The following is a 20,565-nucleotide window of genomic DNA, read 5'->3' on the forward strand; positions in this document are numbered from 1 at the left end:
CTCCCTCTCTCTCTCCTCTCCCTCTCTCCCCCCTCTCTCTCTCTCTCTCCCCAGCTCCCCACAGCTACCTGATGAAGCACAGGGCTTGGAATAGGAAAGAACTCAATGTCAATAGTGAAAAAGACTGTCTTTTCTTTGAAAGCTCAGGAGATAGAGAGGAAATCTAAAAGTAGGAAGTCATGTCACAGAGAATGAGCGAAGTTGAGGAAACCAGGCATGTTGAAATCTGTCTCACAGCTTCCAACCCACTGCACCAACACGGCTTCTGCTACAGCCCTGACAGTCGAGCCGGATGAACAGACTGAAACACTCTCTCCTCGGTTAGAGCCGTGCCCTGGAACAAAGATCCTTTTCCACAATTTGTTAGGTTACAGCCTTATTCTAAAATCGATTAAATCGTTTTTTCCCCTCATCAATCTCCCACAATACCCCATAATGACAAAGCAAAAACAGGTTTTTAGAAAAATGTGCACATTTATAAAAACATTTAATAATAATAATAATATCACATTTACATAAGTATTCAGACCCTTTACTCAGTACTTTGTTGAAGCACTTTTGGCAATGATTCCAGTCTCGAGTCTCCATGGGTGTGACGCTTGGCACACCTGTATTTGGGGAGTTTCTTTCATTCTTCTCTGCAGATCCTCTTAAGCTCTGTCAGGTTGGATGGGGAGCTATTTTCAGGTCTCTCCAGAGATGTTTGATCGGGTGCAAGTCCGGGCTCTGGCTGGGCCACTCAAGGACATTCAGAGACTTGTCCCAAAGACACGCCTGATTTGTCTTGGCTGTGCTTAGGGACGTTGTCCTGTTGGAAGGTGAACCTTCGCCCCAGTCTGAGGTCCTGAGCGCTCTGGAGCAGGTTTTCATCAAGGATCTCTCTGTACTGCTCTGTTCATATTTCCCTCGATCCTGACTAGTCTCCCAGTCCCTGCCGCTGAAAAACATCCCCACAGCATGATGCTGCCACCACCATGCTTCACTGTAGGGATGTTGCCAGTTTTCCTCCAGACGTGACGCTTGGTATTCAGGCCAAAGAGTTCAATCTTGGTTTCATCAGACCAGAGAATCTTGTTTCTCATAGTCTGAGAGTCTTTAGGTGCCTTTTAGCAAACTCCAAGCGGGCTGTCAGGGAGGTGACCAAGAACCTGAGAGTCTTTAGGTGCCTTTTAGCAAACTCCAAGCGGGCTGTCATATGCCTTTTACTGAGGAGTGACTTCCATCTGGCCACTCTACCATAAAAGCCTGATTGGTGGACTGCTGCAGAGATGGTTGTCCTTCTGGAAGGTTCTCCTATCTCCACAGAGGAACTGTGGAGCTCTGTCAGAGTGACCATCAGGTTCTTGGTCACCTCCCTGACTGAGGCCCTTCTTCCCTGATTGCTCAGTTTGGCCAGGCGGCCAACTCTAGGAAGAGTCTAGGTGGTTCCAAACTTCTTCCATTTAAGAATGACGGAGGCCACTGTGTTCTTGGGGACCTTCAATGCTGCAGAAATGTTTTGGTACCCTTCCCCAGATCTGTTCCTCGATACAATCCTGTCTCAGAGCTCTACGGACAATTCTTCCGACCTCATGACTTGGTTTTTGCTCTGACATGCAATGTCAACTGTGGGACCTTACATAGCACAGGTGTGTGCCTTTCCAAATCATGTCCAATCAATTGAATTTACCACAAGTGGATTCCAATCAAGTTGTAGAAACATCTCAAGGATGATCAATGGAAACAGGATGCACCTGAGCTCAATTTTGAGTCTCATAGCAAAGGGTCTGAATACTTATGTAAATAAGGTATTTGTGTTTTCAAGTTTTTATAAATTTGCGAACATTTTCACTTTGTCATTATGGGTTATTGTGTGTAGATTGCTGATATTATTATTTTTGAAATCCATTTTAGAATGAGGCTGTAACGTAACAAAATGTGGAAAAAGTCAAAAGGTCTGAATACTTTCCGAATGCAATGTATGTCCTGTAAGTACTATTGCTTGTTTGTTCATTTTGAATGTCAGGTAAACATATTGGTGTCGAGGGCGGGCTGGATTGGTCTTCCAGCTGTGCTGCATATAGATGCAATAGATAGCCTCTCCCCGGGACGGCTGCCATACCTGGGGAAGAAAATGGCGGGTTTTTGTTGAGCAGGAAATCGATAAGGCAAAGGGAAGAAGGTAGAGGGAAGGGGGAGACTGCAGTCTTGCAGTAATAAGGCAAGGCTTTAAAAGTCAGGTCTATTTTTGCCTGGGTGATGAAGTGCTGAGTGGTGTGAGTAGTGGCGTGAAGGGTAGGGATCGACCTCAGGTTCAATCTGTCACCGAGTGAGAGTTGTGCTGTAAACAGAGTTAACAATACTGTATCCACATCAAGACCAGCCCTTCCAGGGCATTCACACATACTGTAATCTAACACTACTGCTGCCCTCAGGGTTTGTTCATATCACACATGGGCTTCGATCCATTGCACTGCTGCAATAGCTATAGAGAGAGCAGAGGAGAGAAGAGCTAAAGAGAGCCATGCAGCTAAACTTTCAGTTCTTTAAAGACCATAATCCCTCTGCAGGCTTTTCCCTGGCTCTGATTGGAGGAGAGACTGGGAATTGGGTTTGGGAGATGTAAGACCAGCCTAGCCCCAAAAAACTAAATATCATACAGTATCTGAATTATTGATTGTTTCTTTGCTTGAGTTGGTGCAAAAATAGCTTATTTTAAATGTTAGATTTGCATATCACCTTGGGCAACTGGCTAACACACTAGAGGAGGAGCACTCCATTTCTTTCTTGCACTGAATAAGACATTTGCCGAAGCGTAATACTCAGTCGAAAAGTAAAAGTCTGTATTTTCCCTGCAAGAGAGAGGTTTGCCACCCCCAATCCACTTTAACATAAATACAACCTATATACAATGTGAACCATAACATGATTATTCAACAGCATCTAAGATAGAATCCCTTGTAAAAGATAAGGTCATAGTGGAATTACAAAATAGACTGCAGTCTTCAGCTATGCCGATGTAAAGCTCACAGACACAGAGAGTCATGAGAAGCTAGCTTACCCCCACATACGAGCTCTGCTACTGTAAAAGGCAATCCGAAACCTCTCATCTCCATCATGAATGCATTTAGACCCAGAAATTTAGGCTAAATACAGTACATCAAGACCCAGAAATATAGGCTGAACACAGTACATTGACTGCCTTGCAGGACTAGCCAGTCTAGCCGGGCAATGACAGTACATTTAGTCTCTGTTCCACCCAGATTAATTATTTATTTGGTGAGAAATGGGAAATGGGGATTCATGGGAATAGCTAGCCAGGCAGATCTTAAAAAGTATGTGTGTGTGTGTGTGTTTGTGTGTGTGCGTGTGTGTGTTAGGCAGCAGGCCACTCTGGCATGAGGAGGTTGGAACGCTTGGCTCTTACCGGTGTACTATGGGTCAACATGAGGAGAGTGGAAGGCTCTTACAGGTGTACTCTGGGTCAACATCAGGAGAGTGGAAGGCTTGGTTCTTACCGGTGTACTCTGGGTCGACATGAGGAGGGTGGAAGGCTTGGTTCTTACCGGTGTACTCTGGGTCGACATGAGGAGGGTGGAAGGCTTGGTTCTTACCGGTGTACTCTGGGTCGACATGAGGAGGGTGGAAGGCTTGGTTCTTACCGGTGTACTCTGGGTCGACATGAGGAGGGTGGAAGCGGAAGCTGATGAAGAAGGGGATGGGCACTCCGAACTTGAACCACTCCACCACATAGGGGGGCTGCTGGCCGTCCAGGGGAGGGGACACGTCACATCCCAGGATCACGCTCTCTCCAGCGCGCGCCGTCAAAAACCGGGGCTCCTCTCTCACTCCGTGGGCACCTGTGGGGAATAACCGGAGAGGGTATTTTAACCAAAGAGCAGAGTGTCTCTTAGAGAAGGTGGGAGGTAACAGTACAATACATGTGCTGTACTGTTCTGTTCTCTACCACTACAGCTGTGCTGTGCTGACCAAACAGAAGACATTGTTGCTTAGTTGCCCAATGCCTATAAAACAGGCCATGTAGCTCATCAAAAGTAAGATTTAGCAGCCCTGCCTACAGTGTTGGTGGCCCTTGTAGGTACTTCCATGGTTCTAGTACAGGACAGTCTGACTCTGTACAGTCCCTGTGTCGTCATCTCTCCTGGTGAGAGCGAGTTCTGTCTGAGGCGTAGGTCACCTACAGTACTATAACTTGCCAGGCCCAGGCAGTTCCATTGATCAGAGCTGGCTGCTGCTCATATGGGCTTTACTGTGAGCGCTACCAGGGCTGGGCTGGCGTTTAGCCACGGATGTCCAGGCACACTACCGAGGGTTGACCTATTGGACGGCTGAAAGGTCAGCCTACCTGCCTCAGCAGAACACTCACTCTGGGAATGGATTTTGTCCAGCTGCCTCCCCACCTCTGCTCTCATTGAGCCAGCTTGGATCTCTGGATCCCATCCAACAGACTGAGTATGGCCGCCCCTCCGCCCTCTCTCCCCTCGCCCTGGGGGGAACATCGCTTCAGGGATCAAGAGACATGCTAACGATTCACTCTCCAGAAATACTGGCTGAATACCTTTCATTAACACTATCACTTGCATTATGGCTGCTAATGTTTTCAGGTAGTACAGCATCCAAGTTTAGTAGTGGCAAAGAAAGGCTACGCCTCAGGATGGGGAAAAGGTAGCAGTACGATTCTCAAGGTAGGTTTCTGTAATGGAACTCATGCCTTGTGTTGTGTGTGTAAATCATTGTCGGTGTTGTGTAAAATAGGAAGTGCTACGGTTGCCATTGTTCCTTTACAATTAAACACCCTCAACTTAAAACCCCAAATATTTTCTCCCATTCCTTTTCTTTCAGTGATAATGCCTCTTTACCTCTATTACAGGCTCCACCCCTGAAGGTCCTATGCATCAGTCAGTGATTGTGTTTACCAGTTTAATCTGCTTTATCCGGTGGAAGAGTTAATCCACTTTATTTGATTTAGCCAGCACAGCTTTTGGATTGAAACAGAGCAGAATTAATCAAATTACACTTTTTGTTAAAGTGGAGCCGTGGTCTACCAGTCACGGGCCTTACTCCTGGAATCTGCCATTGTGTCTCTCTGGTAAGCGATGCAAAAAACAGCAGTGTAAAAATCCATGGCTTAGTGTTAATGACCAGCCCACTGGAACACGTGCCATACGCCGAGAAACTGGACCTTGCACATGACCACAGTACAGCCTGTAGCTAAGACCTAAAGCCAAAGCTAAACAAACCAGCAACACAGCCTACACAAGCATTCCAAAATATAAGGAGGCTAAGTAGCCTACAAGCTTGACTCAAAGAGACCACTTACAGGGAAGGGAATGAGTAAAGAGCACCAATAATTGCTATCTAAAGCTAAATATACATATACTTATCATGCTTATAGAAAGTGAAAATGTGTCACTTTCAGTGTAAGTTCTAACTGGTAATGGTATAAAGGAACAACGGACACACACCGTTATAAGATGCAGGAAATAGAAGGAGAACATCAGTAGCATCAGTTGCATCTGATGCATCAGTGACAGAGAGGACTGAGTGAGAGGAGACTGAGTGGTGATGGCTGGAGGGAGGTAGACATGGTAGAGGAGACTGAGTGGTGATGGCTGGAGGGAGGTAGACATGGTAGAGGAGACTGAGTGGTGATGGGTGGAGGGAGGTAGACATGGTAGAGGAGACTGAGTGGTGATGGCTGGAGGGAGGTAGACATGGTAGAGGAGACTGAGTGGTGATGGCTGGAGGGCTTTAGTCATGGTAGAGGAGACTGAGTGGTGATGGCTGGAGGGAGGTAGACATGGTAGAGGAGACTGAGTGGTGATGGCTGGAGGGCTGTAGTGATGGTAGAGGAGACTGAGTGGTGATGGCTAGAGGGAGGTAGACATGGTAGAGGAGACTGAGTGGTGATGGCTGGAGGGAGGTAGACATGGTAGAGGAGACTGAGTGGTGATGGCTGGAGGGAGGTAGACATGGTAGAGGAGACTGAGTGGTGAAGGCTGGAGGGAGGTAGACATGGTAGAGGAGACTGAGTGGTGATGGCTGGAGGGCTGTAGTCATGGTAGAGGAGACTGGGTGGTGATGGCTGGAGGGAGGTAGACATGGTAGAGGAGACTGAGTGGTGATGGCTGGAGGGCTGTAGTCATGGCAGAAAAGACTGAGTGGTGATGGCTGGAGGGAGGTAGACATGGTAGAGGGGACTGAGTGGTGATGGCTGGACGGAGGTAGACATGGTAGAGGAGACTGAGTGGTGATGGCTGGAGGGAGGTAGACATGGTAGAGGAGACTGAGTGGTGATGGCTGGAGGGAGGTAGACATGGTAGAGGAGACTGAGTGGTGATGGCTGGAGGGCTGTAGTCATGGTAGAGGAGACTGAGTGGTAATGGCTGGAGGGAGGTAGACATGGTAGAGGAGACTGAGTGGTGATGGCTGGAGGGCTTTAGTCATGGTAGAGGAGACTGAGTAGTGATGGCTGGAGGGCTGTAGTCATGGTAGAGGAGACAGAGTGGTAATGGCTGGAGGGAGGTAGACATGGTAGAGGAGACTCAGTGGTGATGGCTGGAGGGCTGTAGTCATGGTAGAGGAGACTGAGTGGTGATGGCTGGAGGGAGGTAGACATGGTAGAGGAGACGGAGTGGTGATGGCTGGAGGGCTGTAGTCATGGTAGAGGAGACTGAGTGGTGATGGCTGGAGGGAGGTAGACATGGTAGAGGAGACTGAGTGGTGATGGCTGGAGGGAGGTAGACATGGTAGAGGAGACTGAGTGGTGATGGCTGGAGGGAGGTAGACAAGGCAGAGGAGACTGAGTGGTGATGGCTGGAGGGAGGTAGACATGGTAGAGGAGACTGAGTGGTGATGGCTGGAGGGAGGTAGACATGGTAGAGGAGACTGAGTGGTGATGGCTGGAGGGCTGTAGTCATGGTAGAGGAGACTGAGTGGTAATGGCTGGAGGGAGGTAGACATGGTAGAGGAGACTGAGGGGTGATGGCTGGAGGGCTGTAGTCATGGCAGAGGAGACTGAGTGGTGATGGCTGGAGGGAGGTAGACATGGTAGAGGAGACTGAGTGGTGATGGCTGGACGGAGGTAGACATGGTAGAGGAGACTGAGGGGTGATGGCTGGAGGGAGGTAGACATGGTAGAGGAGACTGAGTGGTGATGGCTGGAGTGTGGTAGATATGGTAGAGGAGGACTGAGTGGTGATGGCTGGAGGGCTGTAGTCATGGTAGAGGAGACTGAGTAGTATTGGCTGGAGGGAGGTAGACATGGTAGAGGGGACTGAGTGGTGATGGCTGGAGGACTGAGTGAGAGGAGACTGAGTGGTGATGGCTGAAGGGTGGTAGACATGGTAGAGGGGACTGAGTGGTGATGGCTGGAGGGCTGTAGTCATGGTAGAGGGGATTGAGTGGTGATGGCTAAAGGGTGGTAGACATGGTAGCGGGGACTGAGTGGTGATGGCTGAAGGGTGGTAGACATGGTAGAGGGGACTGAGTGGTGATGGCTGGAGGGCAGTAGACATGGTAGAGGGGACTGAGTGGCGATGGCTGGAGGACTGAGTGAGAGGAGACTGAGTGGTGATGGCTGGAGGGAGGTAGATATGGTAGAGAAGCCTGAGTGGTGATGGCTGGAGTGTGGTAGACATGGTAGAGGAGACTGAGTGATGATGGCTGGAGGACTGTAGTCATGGTAGAGGGGACTGAGTGGTGATGGCTAAAGGGTGGTAGTCATGGTAGAGGAGACTGAGTGGTAATGGCTGGAGGGAGGTAGACATGGTAGAGGAGACTGAGTGGTGATGGCTGGAGGGCTTTAGTCATGGTAGAGGAGACTGAGTGGTGATGGCTGGAGGGTTGTAGTCATGGTAGAGGAGACTGAGTGGTAATGGCTGGAGGGAGGTAGACATGGTAGAGGAGACTCAGTGGTGATGGCTGGAGGGCTGTAGTCATGGTAGAGGAGACTGAGTGGTGATGGCTGGAGGGAGGTAGACATGGTAGAGGAGACGGAGTGGTGATGGCTGGAGGGCTGTAGTCATGGTAGAGGAGACTGAGTGGTGATGGCTGGAGGGAGGTAGACATGGTAGAGGAGACTGAGTGGTGATGGCTGGAGGGAGGTAGACATGGTAGAGGAGACTGAGTGGTGATGGCTGGACGGAGGTAGACATGGCAGAGGAGACTGAGTGGTGATGGCTGGAGGGAGGTAGACATGGTAGAGGAGACTGAGTGGTGATGGCTGGAGGGAGGTAGACATGATAGAGGAGACTGAGTGGTGATGGCTGGAGGGCTGTAGTCATGGTAGAGGAGACTGAGTGGTGATGGCTGGAGGGAGGTAGACATGGTAGAGGGGACTGAGGGGTGATGGCTGGAGGGCTGTAGTCATGGCAGAGGAGACTGAGTGGTGATGGCTGGAGGGAGGTAGACATGGTAGAGGAGACTGAGTGGTGATGGCTGGACGGAGGTAGACATGGTAGAGGAGACTGAGTGGTGATGGCTGGAGGGAGGTAGACATGGTAGAGGAGACTGAGGGGTGATGGCTGGAGGGCTGTAGTCATGGTAGAGAAGACTGAGTGGTGATGGCTGGAGGGCTGTACTCATGGTAGAAGAGACTGAGTGGTGATGGCTGGAGGGAGGTAGACATGGTAGAGGGGACTGAGCGGTGATAGCTGGAGGACTGAGTGAGAGGAGACTGAGTGGTGATGGCTGGAGGGAGGTAGAGATGGTAGAGGAGACTGAGTGGTGATGGCTGGAGTGTGGTAGATATGGTAGAGGAGGACTGAGTGGTGATGGCTGGAGGGCTGTAGTCATGGTAGAGGAGACTGAGTAGTATTGGCTGGAGGGAGGTAGACATGGTAGAGGGGACTGAGTGGTGATGGCTGGAGGACTGAGTGAGAGGAGACTGAGTGGTGATGGCTGAAGGGTGGTAGACATGGTAGAGGGGACTGAGTGGTGATGGCTGGAGGGCTGTAGTCATGGTAGAGGGGATTGAGTGGTGATGGCTAAAGGGTGGTAGACATGGTAGCGGGGACTGAGTGGTGATGGCTGAAGGGTGGTAGACATGGTAGAGGGGACTGAGTGGTGATGGCTGGAGGGCAGTAGACATGGTAGAGGGGACTGAGTGGCGATGGCTGGAGGACTGAGTGAGAGGAGACTGAGTGGTGATGGCTGGAGGGAGGTAGATATGGTAGAGGAGCCTGAGTGGTGATGGCTGGAGTGTGGTAGATATGGTAGAGGAGACTGAGTGGTGATGGCTGGAGGACTGTAGTCATGGTAGAGGGGACTGAGTGGTGATGGCTAAAGGGTGGTAGTCATGGTAGAGGAGACTGAGTGGTAATAGCTGGAGGGAGGTAGACATGGTAGAGGAGACTGAGTGGTGATGGCTGGAGGGCTTTAGTCATGGTAGAGGAGACTGAGTGGTAATGGCTGGAGGGAGGTAGACATGGTAGAGGAGACTCAGTGGTGATGGCTGGAGGGCTGTAGACATGGTAGAGGAGACGGAGTGGTGATGGCTGGAGTGTGGTAGATATGGTAGAAGAGACTGAGTGGTGATGGCTGGAGGACTGTAGTCATGGTAGAGGGGACTGAGTGGTGATGGCTAAAGGGTGGTAGACATGGTAGCGGGGACTGAGTGGTGATGGCTGGAGGGAGGTAGAGATGGTAGAGGAGACTGAGTGGTGATGGCTGGAGTGTGGTAGATATGGTAGAGGAGGACTGAGTGGTGATGGCTGGAGGACTGTAGTCATGGTAGAGGGGACTGAGTGGTGATGGCTAAAGGGTGGTAGTCATGGTAGAGGAGACTGAGTGGTAATGGCTGGAGGGAGGTAGACATGGTAGAGGAGACTGAGTGGTGATGGCTGGAGGGCTTTAGTCATGGTAGAGGAGACTGAGTGGTAATGGCTGGAGGGAGGTAGACATGGTAGAGGAGACTCAGTGGTGATGGCTGGAGGGCTGTAGACATGGTAGAGGAGACGGAGTGGTGATGGCTGGAGTGTGGTAGATATGGTAGAAGAGACTGAGTGGTGATGGCTGGAGGACTGTAGTCATGGTAGAGGGGACTGAGTGGTGATGGCTAAAGGGTGGTAGACATGGTAGCGGGGACTGAGTGGTGATGGCTGGAGGGAGGTAGAGATGGTAGAGGAGACTGAGTGGTGATGGCTGGAGTGTGGTAGATATGGTAGAGGAGGACTGAGTGGTGATGGCTGGAGGGCTGTAGTCATGGTAGAGGAGACTGAGTAGTATTGGCTGGAGGGAGGTAGACATGGTAGAGGGGACTGAGTGGTGATGGCTGGAGGACTGAGTGAGAGGAGACTGAGTGGTGATGGCTGAAGGGTGGTAGACATGGTAGAGGGGACTGAGTGGTGATGGCTGGAGGGCTGTAGTCATGGTAGAGGGGACTGAGTGGTGATGGCTAAAGGGTGGTAGACATGGTAGCGGGGACTGAGTGGTGATGGCTGAAGGGTGGTAGACATGGTAGAGGGGACTGAGTGGTGATGGCTGGAGGGCGGTAAACATGTTAGAGGAGACTAAGTGGTGATGGCTGGAGGGCAGTAGACATGGTAGAGGGGACTGAGTGGCGATGGCTGGAGGACTGAGTGAGAGGAGACTGAGTGGTGATGGCTGGAGGACTGTAGTCATGGTAGAGGAGACTGAGTAGTGATGGCTGGAGGGAGGTAGACATGGTAGAGAGGACTGAGTGGTGATGGCTGGATGGCTGTAGTCATGGTAGAGGAGACTGAGTGGTGATGGCTGGAGGGTGGTAGACATGGTGGAGGGGACTGAGTGGTGATGGCTGGAGGACTGAGTGAGAGGAGACTGAGTGGTGATGGCTGAAGGGTGGTAGAGATGGTAGAGGGGACTGATTTGTGATGGCTGGAGGGCTGTAGTCATGATAGAGGAGACTGAGTGGTGATGGCTGGAGGGTGGTAGACATGGTAGAGGGGACTGAGTGGTGATGGCTGGAGGACTGAGTGAGAAGAGACTAAGTGGTGATGGCTGGAGGGTGGTAGACATGTTAGAGGGGACTGAGTGGTGATGGCTGGAGGGTGGTAGACATGTTAGAGGGGACTGAGTGGTGATGGCTGAAGTGTGGTAGACATGGTAGAGGAGACTGAGTGGCGATGGCTGGAGGACTGAGTGAGAGGAGACTGAGTGGTGATGGCTGGAGGACTGTAGACATGGTAGAGGGGACTGAGTGGTGATGGCTGTAGGGCTGTAGTCATGGTAGAGGGGACTGAGTGGTGATGGCTGAAGGGTGGTAGACATGGTAGCGGGGACTGAGTGGTGATGGCTGAAGTGTGGTAGACATGGTTATGGAGACTAAGTGGTGATGGCTGGAGGGTGGTAGACATGGTAGAGGAGACTGAGTGGTGATGGCTGGAGGGTGGTAGACATGGTAGAGGAGACTGAGTGGTGATGGCTGGAGGGTGGTAGACATGGTAGAGGAGACTGAGTGGTGATGGCTAGAGGGTGGTAGACATGGTAGAGGAGACTGAGTGGTGATGGCTGGAGGGTGGTAGACATGGTAGAGGAGACTGAGTGGTGATGGCTGGAGGGTGGTAGACATGGTAGAGGAGACTGAGTGGTGATGGCTGGAGGGTGGTAGACATGGTAGAGGAGACTGAGTGGTGATGGCTGGAGGGTGGTAGACATGGTGCCGCTGCTCCACAGACCGTAAACACCACGATCTAATGCACTTGTGTGATAAGCTGTTCACCCCACTCTGCTTCTGTCGCACAACAAAATCACATGAGCCCTGCAGGACCCGACCCGGACTAATTAATTCTCCTTCACTCTGTCAGTTTACACCATACCCACTTAAGATCTTACTCTGAACTGACTTTGAAGAGCTATACATGCATTAACTAATTCAGTCTCCATTGAAATTGTTACTAACTTGTTGAGTCGATCACATTTAGCCTTCACCTTTACACACGCCTTAACACCCCTATTTATAACACCTTCATAACATATTAGTTGTGCAGCATACATTACACATTCCATATTTTCGATGATAGACTACTCCTATCTCCTCTTAGTTTTCACAGCACCCTTTTACTGTGTGTTGTAGCTGCCTAATGACTGGATCTATTTTCAGAAAACTAATCTATTCAGTTGGAGTCAGTCTGTGATGGACAACATTGTATTTTTCTGTAGAAGACTTATCAGAGAATTCAAAACTCAGTTACCTGAAATCGTGCCCTCTTCTATCAATTAAAAATATTTTTATTGACTAAACATGTGTCTTCCACACTAATAGATTATAAGGCATCTAGATAGTTTGGATTACTTATAAGGTGATAATCAACTGTATCCCCGAGCAAGAGAAAAGCAATACATGACATGGGCTACTTTACAAACACTGGTTAAGCTAAATGAGCCTCCCCTTGCCGGAAAACCACATGATTTCACATGAAACCACATTATTCTTATTTCTCCATCGTTGTCAATGATCAGGCCTAGCCCTGTTGTGTAGTCGGCAAACTTAATGAGGGTGTTGGAATTGTGCTTGGCCATGCAGTCACGGGTGAACAGGGAGTATAGCAGGAGACTGAGCACGCACCCCTGAGGGGACCCTGGCAGATGTGTTGTTACCTACCCTTACCACCTGGGGGCGGCCTGTTAGGAAGTTGCAGAGGGAGGTGTTTAGTCCCAGGGTCCTTAGCTTAGTGATGAGCTTTGAGGGCACTATGGTGTTGAACACTGAGCTGTAGTCAATGAATAGCACTCACGTAGGTGTTCCTTTTGTCCAGGTGGGAAAGGGCAGTGTGGAGTGCAATAGAGATTGCATTATCTGTGGGTCTGTTGGGGCGGTATGCAAATTGGAGTGGGTCTAGGTTTTCTGGGATAATGGTGTTGATGTGAGCCATGACCAGCCTTTCAAAGTACTTCATGGCTACAGACGTGAGTGCTATGGGTCGGTCATTTAGGCAGGTTACCTTGGTGTTCTTGGGCACAGGGACTATGGTGGTCTGCTTGAAACATGTTGGTATTACAGACTCGGTCAGAGACAGGTTGAAAATGTCGGTGAAGACACTTGTCAGTTGGTCAGCGCATGCTCGGTGTACACGTCCTGGTAATCCATCTGGCCCTGCGGTTTTGTGAATGTCGACCTGTTTAAAGGTCTTACTCACATCGGTTACGGAGAGAGTGATCACGCAGCATAGAAGTTATTTAGCTCGTCTGGTAGGCTCATGTCACTGGGCAGCTCGCGGCTGTGATTCCCTTTGTAGTCCGTAATCATTTGCAAGCCCTGCCACATCCGACGAGCATCGGATGCGGTGTAGTACGATTCAATCTTAGTCCTGTATTGACGATTTGCCTGTTTGATGGTTCGTCAGAGGGCATAGCGGGATTTCTTATAAGCGTCCGGGTTAGAGTCCCGCTCCTTGAAAGCAGCAGCTTTACCCTTTAGCTCAGTGCGGATGTTGCCTGTAATCCATGGCTTCTGGTTGGGGTATGTACGTATGTTCACTGTGGGGACGATATCATTAATGCACTTATTGATGAAGCCAGTGACTGATGTGGTGTACTCCTCAATGCCATCGGAAGAATCCCAGAACATTTTCCAGCCAGTGCTAGCAAAACAGTCCTGTAGCTTAGTACCTGCATCCTCTGACCAGTTCCTTATCGAGCGAGTCACTGGTACTTCCTGCTTTGGTTTTTGCTTGTAATCAGGAATCAAGAGGATAGAGCTATGGTCAGATTTGCCAAATGGAGGGTGGGGGAGAGCTTTGTACACATTTCTGTGTGTGGAGTAAAGGTGGTCTAGAGTTGTTTTTCCTCTGGTTGCACATTTAACATGCTGGTAGAAATGAGGTAAAACGGATTTAAGTTTCCCTGCATTAAAGAGTGCCGCCTCTGGATGAGCATTTTCCTGTTTGCTTATGGCCCTATACAGCTCGTTGAGTGCCGTCTTAGTGCCAGCATTGGTTTGTGGTGGTATATTGACAGCTACAAAAAATATAGAAGAAAGCTCTCTTGGTAAATAGTGTGATCTACAGCTTATCATGAGATACTCAGGCGAGCAAAACCTTGAGACTTCCTTAATATTACATTTTGTGAACCAGTTGTTATTTACAAATAGACACAGACCGCCACCCCTTGTCTTACCGGAGGCAGCTGTTCTATCTTGACCGAAAACCCAGCCAGCTGTGTTATTCATGTTGTCGTTCAGCCACGACTCGGTGAAACATAAGATATTACAGTATTTAATGTCCCATTGGTAGGATATCCTTGATCGGTGCTCATCCATTATGTTATCCAATGATTGGACATTGGCTAATAGGACTGATGGTAGAGGGGATTTACTCATTCGCCTACGAATTCTCAGAAGGCAGTCTGACCTCCACCCCCTTTTTCTCCGTCTTTTCTTCATGCAAATGATGGGGATTTGGGCCTGTTCCCGAGAAAGCAGTATATCCTTCGCGCCGGACTCATTAAAGAAAAAATCTTTGTCAAGTTCGAGGTGAGTAATCGCTGTTCTGATGTCCAGAAGCGATGGTAGCAGCAACATTATGTACAAAATAAGTTTTAAAAAAAAGTTACAAACAACGCATGTAAAACTGCAGCCATTCTCTATTCATGCGTTCACGTTTTTTACGTAAGGGACCAAGCAGGCCAAGTACTATCCACACAAGTTGAGGAGGATAAAATATTATCCACATTGTTTGGCTTGAGAACTAAGTGCTGTCACATTATAAAGCCTATACTCTGTGCTCGGGGCACAGCAGTGCTGAAACCCATTGGTTCTCTTCAGACAGTCAGGTTTCAGGAGCTCTTTTTTGGATACTTGCCGGCCTGCCCTGAGAGCACTAAGTTCTGGGCAGAGGAATAGAGCAATGTAGGAATTACTATAAAGACCCAGGATAATATACTGCCTGGCTAATAACTCCCCAATCCCTTCATGACATCACCACAAGGGGACAAGGGTCACTGATACCGCCATTTTCATTTCCTTAATGGAGACACAGTGACCCGGCAGGGTTTATGGGAGCTTTTTCAAGGGAACATATTTACGCTCTCAACAAGACATAAATGCCAGCGGTGCAAATCATGATACAGGCCCTCCCTGTTCTAACCTCCACTACCTCTTCACAGGTTGAGCTTATCTCAAAGACCAGGTGTCATCACTGAGGCACCAATACATCTAACAGAAAGACCACGAGTCAATCTTTTATAGCCTGCCCTATATTAGTTTAGTATTGTAACTAAGACAACAACCTTCTTAGACATATAATTCAGAACTACTGTATGTTTTAATGTATCCTAACTAGGGCTGTGGCGGTCACAAAATTTTGTCAGCCAAGGCAATTGACCGTTTATTAACATAAACACATTTAGCATCTCCTGGCTTTCACACATAGCCTACAAGCCACTGATGCAGACCTTTGGAACATCTACATTTTAAAAAGTCTAATAAATCCATGTAATATAGCCTACACCTTCACAATAAATCAGTTACTTATTTTAGACAGGTCTAAAGAAGCATGATATGAAGAAAATGTAGTCTATTTCAGAAGAACAGAATAGCATACTCTGAGTTGTCCTTATGTTAGGTCCTGATCTGGCTATGACTAATGGCTTTGGGATACACTAGTTAATTTAGCTGACAAGATTCGCTTAGAACTCTGTGGCATTATTTTATATTATTTTATAGTATGAAGAATACAGTTGAACAAAGCTGAATGAAATAGAAAGGATATTTTCTCCAAATGATTTGAGGGAGTGCGAACATGTGGTTATTCTGTGTTGAGCAGTTAACAAAGAAATAGGTATTCCTATTAGAGTTATTAATTATATAGTTATTAATGTAACTTTAGATGTTCTACAAATGTTGGGCTATTTGTTTTGATTTTTAATACATTGTAAGGCTGTATGATGCGACTCTAATGATGATTTGAAAAAAGACACTTGAAAGGCATGAGCTCTGCTTAATTTTTTTGCGTAGGCTGTACACACTACATCAGTCACTCATTCACAATTTGACAAGCACTTGATAATGCCTAGAATTTAATGGCGGCATCCCCTTTGTGTGGCTTTAATGCAGCCTAAAAAAATCCATGCCATTTGCAGTGTAGGGGAATTTGTGCCATTCTCCCTGAGTGCTGCGCACACTCCATCACGTGATCGGGTCTTTCTCACAGGCTACAAGTGAAGACAGACACATCGGGGACGCAACTGCGCATGTCCTTATCCAATTCCGAGGTGATTATTGAAGATATTGGAAGAACTGTCCACATTTACTTTTCGTTAGCCAACAAGATGAGTAGGCCTAACGAACAGCAAAAGCACTAGCCTATGTCAATCTACTATCCCCAATAGTACAAAAGTCGACATATTCTATTCTATGCGAGAAATAAATACTCCGAACATAGTCTGGGACAGTTGTGCCAAAATAATACAACTACTAGCATCCCAAAAAATGTCACGCAGTGTGGCTGGCGTAACAGATCAGAACGCTTAGCTTAAAACATTGATAAACTATTAGCGGAAAACACCCTTATCGAAAGTGACCGCAAATGCAATTCTGAATGTAAAGCTTTTATTATAAAGGTGCATTATTATGGTGAAAATTATCTTCCCCAAACTTGAAACTCATGTTTCTCTCATGCAACCCGCCTCACCCAATGTGGCGTGAGTCTATTTTTTTCTAAAGTATTTCTATTTACTTCGGATCTGGAATCCCTCAACAGAAGCTAGCCAGCTAACTAGCTGCCAGCAACAAACAGCAAACCACTGCTAGCGGTCATCAGCTAACCTTTAGCTCGGAAAGCTCGTGACTCAAACCAGAGCATAACGGACCTATTTTTCTCTCCATATCCCCGGATTCCTACCGCAAACTCTGAACCTTTTCATCTGGATCTTCGCAACTAGCTAACTGCAATCCCGGGTGTCTACTCCTGGCTAGCGTTTCCATCCCAGAGCAAGCACCAATTAGCCTGAAGCTAGCCCGGCTAGGGCTCCTGGGCTACCACCGAAGGCCACTCCTGGGCTACAATATCCAGACCCCTTCTACTGCCGGTACGGGGCACGGCACCCCGCCGATCCTCTACGACTAGAATACCGACATAATCTGCCCGAGGATTCCAACAGGCCCCTCAGGCACGACGTCCGCTGAAGGCCCATTTCTGCTAACCGCGGCCTGCTAACTATCTACAGCTACTTGGAACCCTACTAATCCATGACTGGTCTATCGACGTCACCACACGAGGAGGCAAAAACAGACTTACCTCCATCGCGACGTACCCCAAAGGCCCTTCTGCTAGCTTGCTAGCCCCGGTCTGCTAACTGCTAGCTTGCTAGCCCCAGTCTGCTAACTGCTAGCTTGCTAGCCCCAGTCTGCTAACTGCTAGCTTGTTAGCCCCGGCCTACTAACTGCTAGCTTGTTAGCCCCGGCCTGCTAACTGTCTGAATTGCCGTGTTCCCAGCCAGCCCAACCACTCACTGGACCCATATGATCACTTGGCTACGCATGCCTCTCTTTAATATCAATATGCCTCGTCCATTACTGTCCTGGTTAGTGATTACTGTCTTATTTCACTGTAGAGCCTCTAGCCCTGCTCAATATGCCTTAACCAACCATGTTGTTCCACCTCCTACATATGCGATGACATCACCTGGTTTAAACGTCTCTAGAGACGATATCTCTCTCATCATTACTCAATGCCTAGGTTTACCTCCAATGTATTCACATCCTACCTTACCTTTGTCTGTACACTATGCCTTGAATCTTTGCTATTGTGCCCAGACACCTGCTCCTTTTACTCTCTCTTCCGAACGTGCTAGACGGCCAGTTCGTATCGCCTTTAGCAGTACCCTTATCCTACTTCTCCTCTGTTCCTCTGGTGATGTAGAGGTTAATCCAGGTCCTGCAGTGCCTAGCTCCATTCCCACTCCCCAAGCGCTCTCATTTGTTGACTTCCGTAACCGTAAAAGCCTTGATTTCACGCATGTTAACATTAGAAGCCTACTCCCTAAGTTTGTTTTACTCAATGCTTTAACTTCTATGGGCTACCCACCTGCGGGACACAGCCAGTGAAATATCAGGGCGGCAAATTCAAAAACAACAAAATGTCATAATTCAACTTTCTCAAACATACGACTATTTTACACCATTTTAAAGATACACTTGTCCTTAATGTAACAACATTGTCCGATTTCAAAAAGGCTTTACAGCGAAAGCAAAACATTAGATTATGTTAGGAGAGTACATAGACAAAAAGAATCACACAGACATTTTCCAAGCAAGGACATGTGTCAATAAAACCCAAAACACAGCTAAATGAAGCACTAACTTTTGACGATCTTCATCAGATGACACTCCTAGGACATTATGTTACATAATACATGTATGTTTTGTTCGATAAAGTTCATATTTATACAGCATTTTACATTGGCGCGTGATGTTCAGAAAATGTATTCCCACCAAAACGTCCGAAGAATATGCACATCAATTTGCAAAAATACTCATCATAAACGTTGACAAAATATATAACAATTATTTAAAGAATTATAGATGGACTACCCCTGGATGCAACCGCTGTGTCAGATTTTAAAATAGCTTTACGGAGAAAGCACATTTTTCAATATTCTGAGTACATAGCTCAGCTATCACGGTGAGCTATTCAGACACCGGCCAAGTTCGGGGCAACCTAAACTCAGAATTAGTATTAGAAATATTCTCTTACCTTTGCTGATCTTCGTCAGAATGCACTCCCAGGACTGCTACTTCCACAAGAAATGTTGTTTTTGTTCGAAATAATCCATATTTATGTACAAATACCTCCGTTTTGTTCGTGCGTACAGATCACTTATCCAAAGTCATAACCCGCGAGCGCGGAACGAGAGACGAAAAGTCAAAATGTTCCATTACCGTACTTAGAAGCATGTCAAACACTGTTTAAAATGAATCTTTATGGTATTTTTAACATAAAATTGCGATAATATTCCAACCGGACAATAGCATATTCATTCAAGAAGAAAAAGCAGGAATGGCGTGCTCGCGTAACCGCGCACATCCAATCCCTTTGTTGCCAGGCAGACCACTCAGAAACTGAGCTCCTGTTATCTGCCCAGTGACAGGAAAATGCTCAAACCACTTTCTGAAGGCTTTAGACAGCCAATGGAAGCCATAGGAAGTGCAACGTCACCCCACAGACACTGTAGCTTCGATAGAGAATCAAAAGAAGAACTACAATTCTCAGACTTTCCGCTTCCTGCTTGGATTTTTCTCAGGTTTTTGCCTGCCATATGAGTTCTGTTATACTCACAGACACCATTCAAACAGTTTTAGAAACTTCAGAGTGGTTTCTATCCAAATCTACTAATACTATGCATATTCTAGTTTCTGGGCCAGAGTAGTAACCTGTTTAAATTGGGTACGATTTTCATCCGGCCGTGAAAATACTGCCCCCTAGCCCAGACAGGTTAACACACTCTGCCAACCCGGATGTCTTAGCCGTGTCAGAATCCTGGCTTAGGAAATCTCCATCCCTAACTATAACATTTTTCCGACAAGATAAAACTGCCAAAGGGGGCGGTGTTGCAATCTACTGCAAAGATAGCCTGCAGAGTTCTGTCTTACTATCCAGGTCTGTACCCAAACAATTCGAGCTTCTACTTCTAAAAATTCACCTTTCCAGAAATAAGTCTCTCACCGTTGCTGCTTGCTATAGACCACCCTCTGCCCCCAGCTGTGCCCTCGACAACATATGTGAATTGATTGCCCCCATCTATCCTCTGAGCTCATGCTACCAGGTGACCTAAACTGGGACATGCTTAACACCCCGGCCATCCTACAATTTAAGCTTGATGCCCTCAATCTCACACAAATGATCAATGAACCTACCAGGTACAACCCCAAATCCGTAAACACGGGCACCCTCATAGATATCATCCTAACTAACTCGCCCTCGAAATACACCGCTGCTGTTTTCAATCAAGATCTCAGCAATCACTGCCTCATTGCCTGCATCCGTAATGGGTCTGCAATCAAACGACCACCCCTCATCATGGGGCGGCAGGGTAGCCTAGTGGTTAGAGCTTTGGACTAGTAACCGAAAGGTTGCATGTTTGAATCCCCGAGCTGACAAGGTACAAATCTGTCGTTCTGCCCCTGAACAAGGCAGTTAACCCACTGTTCCTAGGCCATCATTGAAAATAAGAATTTGTTCTTAACTGACTTGCCTAGTTAAATAAAGGACCATTTTAAAAAAAATCACTGTCAAACGCTCACTAAAAAACTTCTGCGAGCAGGCCTTTCTAATCGACCTGGCCGGGGTATCCTGGAGTGACATTGACCCCATCCCGTCAGTAGAGGATGCCTGGTTATTCTTTAAAAGTGCCTTCCTCACCATCTTAAATAAGCATGCTCCGTTCAAAAAATTTAGAACTGGGAATAGATATAGTCCTTGGTTCACTCCAGACCTGTCTGCCCTTGACCAGCACAAAAACATCCTGCATTAGCATCGAATAGCCCCCGTGATATGCAACTTTTCAAGGAAGTTAGGAACAAATATACACAGGCAGTTAGGAAAGCTAAGCCTAGCTTTTTCAAACAGAAATTTGCATCCTGTAGTA

The 20,565-nt window shown here is 47.7% G+C and overlaps 1 protein-coding gene across 3 annotated transcripts in view; it reads right to left on the reverse strand.

Annotated features, from left to right (window-relative positions):
* Nucleotides 1–20,565, reverse strand: part of LOC115163461 (protein turtle homolog B-like) — an 82,369-nt gene that overhangs the window by 46,605 nt on the left and 15,199 nt on the right. For all 3 annotated transcript variants that reach the window (XM_029715350.1, XM_029715349.1, XM_029715351.1), the window contains exon 2: nt 3,642–3,839. In XM_029715350.1, the coding sequence (XP_029571210.1) occupies nt 3,642–3,839 (198 nt within the window). The remainder of the gene's footprint in view (nt 1–3,641; nt 3,840–20,565) is intronic.

Source organism: Salmo trutta, chromosome 26, assembly GCF_901001165.1.
Source record: "Salmo trutta chromosome 26, fSalTru1.1, whole genome shotgun sequence".
Classification (NCBI taxonomy): domain Eukaryota; kingdom Metazoa; phylum Chordata; class Actinopteri; order Salmoniformes; family Salmonidae; genus Salmo; species Salmo trutta.